Source organism: Aptenodytes forsteri, unplaced genomic scaffold (assembly GCF_000699145.1).
Source record: "Aptenodytes forsteri isolate BGI_AS27 unplaced genomic scaffold, ASM69914v1 Scaffold171, whole genome shotgun sequence".
NCBI classification, from domain to species: domain Eukaryota; kingdom Metazoa; phylum Chordata; class Aves; order Sphenisciformes; family Spheniscidae; genus Aptenodytes; species Aptenodytes forsteri.
In genome coordinates this window covers 657082-662259 of record NW_008794211.1, presented here as the reverse complement: position 1 = coordinate 662259, position 5178 = coordinate 657082, and the positions used below count along the sequence as shown (strand labels likewise).

Genomic DNA, 5178 nt, shown 5'->3' with positions numbered 1-5178 from the left:
GATCCCTGTCACTCGTGCTCCCTGGGGGCTGCTCTTGTATGTGAGGGGGTTTGGCCGCCATCCCTCCTGTCCCCGCCCGCCCTGAGTCAGAGCTGCCGCTCGTCAGGAGCTCCCTCCTCCGGCTCGGGGAATGGGGGGGCTGGGGCACCCTCTCACCCCCTGCGCTTTTGCCTTCGCAGTTTTTGTTTTTGTTTTTTTACTTAGTAAAAGTACTTCTTCGTGCTTCTGTACTATCATCAAATGTAGGTCTTGGGGAGAAAAAGCGCAGTAACAATCACTTCTGAAAAAAATAAAGTGACGCTTAAGGATGGATGAATGAGAGGAAGAAGAGTGGTACAGGTTTTATACCGTAATTTTTGTTTTTATAAATTGCCTGCACAGAGTAATTCTTTTAAAATCTGTTTTATAAATTGCTGTTTAAAAACAAGTCTTCTTTCTTTCTCTTCTGACAAAAATAAATCTGATTGTGAATAGGTTGTGACTTGGGATAAATCTTACATGGACGTAGCACCATGCAGCCTATTGCATGTTCACAGCATACGAAGTTAGAAAAATGTGAATAAAACTAGTAATGGTGGACTTACGTATCCTCACAATAATTTTAAAATGCAAATAAACCCTTTTTAATAAGTTTATGTGAAATGTTATATAGGCAAGTGCTTAGAAGTTCACCTCTTATTGTGCTGATGGTTAGTCTAAACTCATCAGAACAACCGTTAGTTTTATCTGTTCGTGATTTCAAAGTGGAATGTCTTGCTATCAGTATAACAAGGTTTTGTGTCTTGGTGTTTTTTCCCTTCTGAAATAATCAAATAATAAAAAATTTAAAATACATTCAGTAGAAACTGAACTATTATCGTTTTTCTCCTGTGTGCAGATTTTTAGTTACACAAATATTTTCTTCTCACTTAGCAGAAGTGGTATTTTGGAAGCTTTTATGAGTTTATTCTTCGTTATGCCATCAGTAAAATCTATCACAGTAATTTCTGCTAGAATGTGGAGGAACAATATTTTCAATATTGTGCTTTTGAGACAATAGGAAAGCATTACTAATTGTATGCTTTTTTTCACTGACGAGAGAACCCTTCTTTCACTGTGGTAAAGAAGTCAATGATATTTGAGTATCTTCTCTGAGATTGAAGATGCTCTGCCCTAAGTTCTGTTTATTAATTTTAATAAGTTTTTTTCTTTAAAGTTGATCAAAGTGGTATTTCTAATGGGGATTAAAGTTTTATCTTTCCAGAATTGCATTTGGGGAAGGGGATAATTTGTGTCTGCAGAAATTTAGTCAACTTTGAGTAATTTGTGTCTTAGGAAAATAAGCACAAGTCAAGGAACTGTAAGTGTACTTCATTTTTGTAGCATGCTGTATTATTTGACTATTTCTTATGTAATTTACTTCCATGGCAGCAAAGGTGATTGTTGTGCTTATCAGACAAATCAAGTAACAGTTCTTTGCCCTGGTGTGTTCAGTCTGAATTAAATTTAGTTAGGAAATTGCATCCATTGTTGCCCCCTTTTAATACAAGGGAAAGAGAGTTAAAGCTATAGACATGATGGTATTAATGTGGACATTTTGACAGTTTATTAGAATTTTTTCAATGCTGTTTAACAAATTATAGTCACTTTATCCAGCATTCATGCTGTGAGAGGTAGGAGTTTCACTGTTACTGTAGGTGAAAACTAAGCAGCACAAATTGTTCAAAACATCAGTCAAATGGGTTTATTTGATGAAAAAAAGTTTTCAAGTTTTCAGCTTCAGAGTTTGACTGCAAAAGTACATATGAAACATAATTGAATTAAGTATATAATATTCAGTGAAACCTACATAAACTAATAATCTGTTTGCAGAATTTTGAAAACAGAAGTTTAAAAACACTGATATAGTTAAAAACAAAACAAATCTTTCCACCCCATTGCATATAAAACATGCATTGATTGTGTCTTTGGTTTGGCCAGTAATGGCCTTGGAAGGTTGAATGTGACTGGGCTTTTTCGGGTTCTCTGTTCCCCTAGATTAATTGTTTACTGTAATTGTTCTGTGGTTCTGATTCTCCTTGATTCAGTCCTTCTGCTTTCCACATAAAGGGAAGAAGTCCTTGTGGTTGTATAGAACAGGATTTCTTTTCTCGCTTGTTTAGGGAAATTACATTGTGAGTATGCTTTCAATACAATCATGTTATCTAGTAAATACACACTAATTGTTTTGTGAAGAGGCTGTTTAAAAAAAACAGCTGTTTAAAAAAACCAGCCTGTTTTAATGTTTTCTCACCATTCTACTCAACAATGTATACGTGCAAGAGGAGAGATAAGTGGCATTTCCACTGTTGATGAAGTTATAAATACAGAAAAGAAAAAACCCTTCCTTTTGCTGCTAGCCCATCCTCTTGTTTTGGGATGAAGAATTTTTGTTTTCTTAACAATGGTAACTTTAAACATCCTACCTTTGAGACATGAGCTGGTACTTCTTTCAGACTTCTTGAGACCAGCTGCTGCACGGTCATCTAAATAAAGCTAAACTATCTTTAAACACACACGCACAACCCCCCACCATCCCCCCAAAAAGAAAACAAACCTCAAAAAACAAACCTTTAGAAGAAAACGGGGGAAAACAAAGATGGAATCCAGTACTTATGGAGATGCATACCTGTTATTGTATTGCAGAACAGTGCAAGAAGTTTATAGGAGAAAATGCTAAGCCCAATTATGGTTGTCAAGTTACAATTCAGTCTGAACAAGAAAAGCTGTTAATGAAGCAATATCGTCGGGAAGAAAAGCGAAATGCCAGAAAAGAAAAACAAGCTGGGGAAGATGGAGAAGTTTCTGGAGAAGGACTGATGTGCTTTGATCCCAAAGAGCTGCGGATGCAAAGGTAATAAATGCCAAAAGTTGAGAAATGCCTCTGTTGTAATTGCTACTTCAACATATCATAATAGTTTATTTTCTTTCAGTTTGCTTTGGTGATTAGGTGATTCTGACTTCAAGTCACGTTTTATTACAAGTGTAGAAATTTTTTTTAATATGAAAACCTAATTTTCAGGGAAAGAAAGCAGTGATCTGCTTAATGAGAGTCTTGATCTCATCTATGTGGGCTGGAGGTGCAGATTAGAGGGGTAGGCTATCTTTCTTAGTTCCTGTACGCACACTACTTGCTTAAGATTTATGAAGTCTGTACTAAATCTTTCAGAACTGTCTTTCTTTTTTTTCCTCTCAAGATTAATGGATACTACTTTCCATGTTGTTAGCTAAAGGTAGTGGGAGGAGTAGGGGAGGGAGAGGATAAGGAGCAAATAAGCTGTTGTATTCCATATTAAGAAAAATATAGTAGGACTGGTATTTAACTGTGAATACATGTTGCTGTATTGCTTAAAAAGAGACAAAACTGCGTTTAGGAAAGCCTTGCACTTCTTGGATTGCACTTTTGATTTTTGTCTAAACAATGTGTTATAAGGACTTGGTTTAACTGATGCCAGAGAATAACACTGTAAAATTCCTTTGTTAATTATTTTATGCGGTGTTTTTTTCCTTAAATTTCCACAACTCTTGCTCCGACTTTAATATACCACATTCAGTTTCTGTGATGGCTGCCTAAAATGAACAGAATTATTGCAGTTATTTTTCTGCTCACAGAGAGCTAGCACTTTTGAATGCTCGAAGTATGCCGGTCCTAGGTAGACAGAGAGAAATGGACTTCGAAAAAATTCATTATCCGCATGTTTATGATTCCCGAGCTGAAGCTATGAAAACATCAGCATTCATTGGGGGTGCAAAGGTATGTGTGTGGTGCATGACCCTTCTTGAACAGTACATCTTTCCCAGTGAATAATGTGCAGCAGAGTTCCCTTTGTTCCCTTAGCGATTTTCCTCCTTAACAGAGTCCAATGTATGAAGCAGTGCTTCTTTGCAGAGGGTTTAAACACTTTCATATATTCTGTTTTTATTTTGACTCTAGAAGAAATAATCTCATTCTCAACTAATGTATTTGGTTTTATTTCTAGGGTCACTTAAATCATTAAAATACTATTTTTCTCTTTCTGTCTTTTGGAAACCATTGAACTGACTTTAGCAAAATGAATGCTTTATGAAATTCTAGACTTAATGGCTTTTGAAATTTAATAAAATGCAGTTATTTTTGTCTTTTTGGGACTATTTGCTGAGTAGTAAAATGATTATTTTCCATTTTGGGGGTTCAGTGCTATCTATAAAATGAATCCGTGAGAATTGCTTTTATTTTGGATTCATTTTTTAAAGGAAAGTGATAAACCATTGTTCAAAGTGGGTTATATGTAATGACACTTTCTGTTTTCATACTTCCAATTAATTTTCCTGTAACACTGTTTTAGGTGTTCTTACCAGAGGCAGTTCAGAGAGAAACAATAAAATGTATGAAGAGGTAAAGATCCCCCATAGTGAACCAATGCCTATTGGTATTGAAGAGAAAATTGTTTATATTAAAGACTTAGATGAGGTGAGTAAACCATTTTGAAGATATTAAATTAGTTTTTACTTTGTATTACAAAAATTTAACTGAAAAAGATTACCAATTAATACTGTGACGTGTGATGTGTAAATGCAGCCAGTTAGTTTCTTCGCTACTAATTTTGAGAATATTTGTTGGGGGATGTAGTTCAGTGATATAATCCCTTTCATGATGGCTCAGATAAAAGAAATTCCTGCTCTAAACTACTTTGTTCATGAGTTGAAATTCTCAATTCCTTTGGCGTTACCTGTTCAGCTATTTATGGTTTTGAGCTCTGATCTGAATCACTACAATGAAAAGAAAAGATTATGGCAATTCTGTTCTCTTTCTGGAGACCACATGGACAAGTGAGCCCGGGCTTCTGTATCTTGACTTCTACAGGTTGGCTTGTGACTGCACAGCACTATTTTACAGTCCATCAGACTAGTCTTACGGTACGATGCGTTTGTGGGGGTATTGAGTTATGGTGTTATAGACTGTATGGGATGCAAAACCTTCTGGAATAGCGCTTCTTTAAGCAGAAGGCAGCAAATCATTGTTAGCAAAACTTTGATGATAGAAAATACAGGGCAGAGAGGAAAAATGCAAGTAAAACATTGGTGGCTCATAGCTTAGACAGGTGTACTCTGCGCTGGGTAAAAAACTGGCTAGATGGCCGGGCCCAGAGAGTTGTGGTGAATGGAGTTCAATCCAGTTGG

At 36.1% G+C, this 5178-nt stretch overlaps 1 protein-coding gene across 1 annotated transcript in view; it reads left to right on the top strand.

Moving 5' to 3' along the window:
- ASCC3 (activating signal cointegrator 1 complex subunit 3) overlaps positions 1-5178 on the top strand; it is a 287341-nt gene that overhangs the window by 38324 nt on the left and 243839 nt on the right. Inside the window, 4 exon segments of the mRNA XM_009285000.2 lie at positions 2665-2872; positions 3631-3772; positions 4344-4368; positions 4371-4468. Coding sequence (XP_009283275.1) covers positions 2665-2872; positions 3631-3772; positions 4344-4368; positions 4371-4468 — 473 coding nt within the window.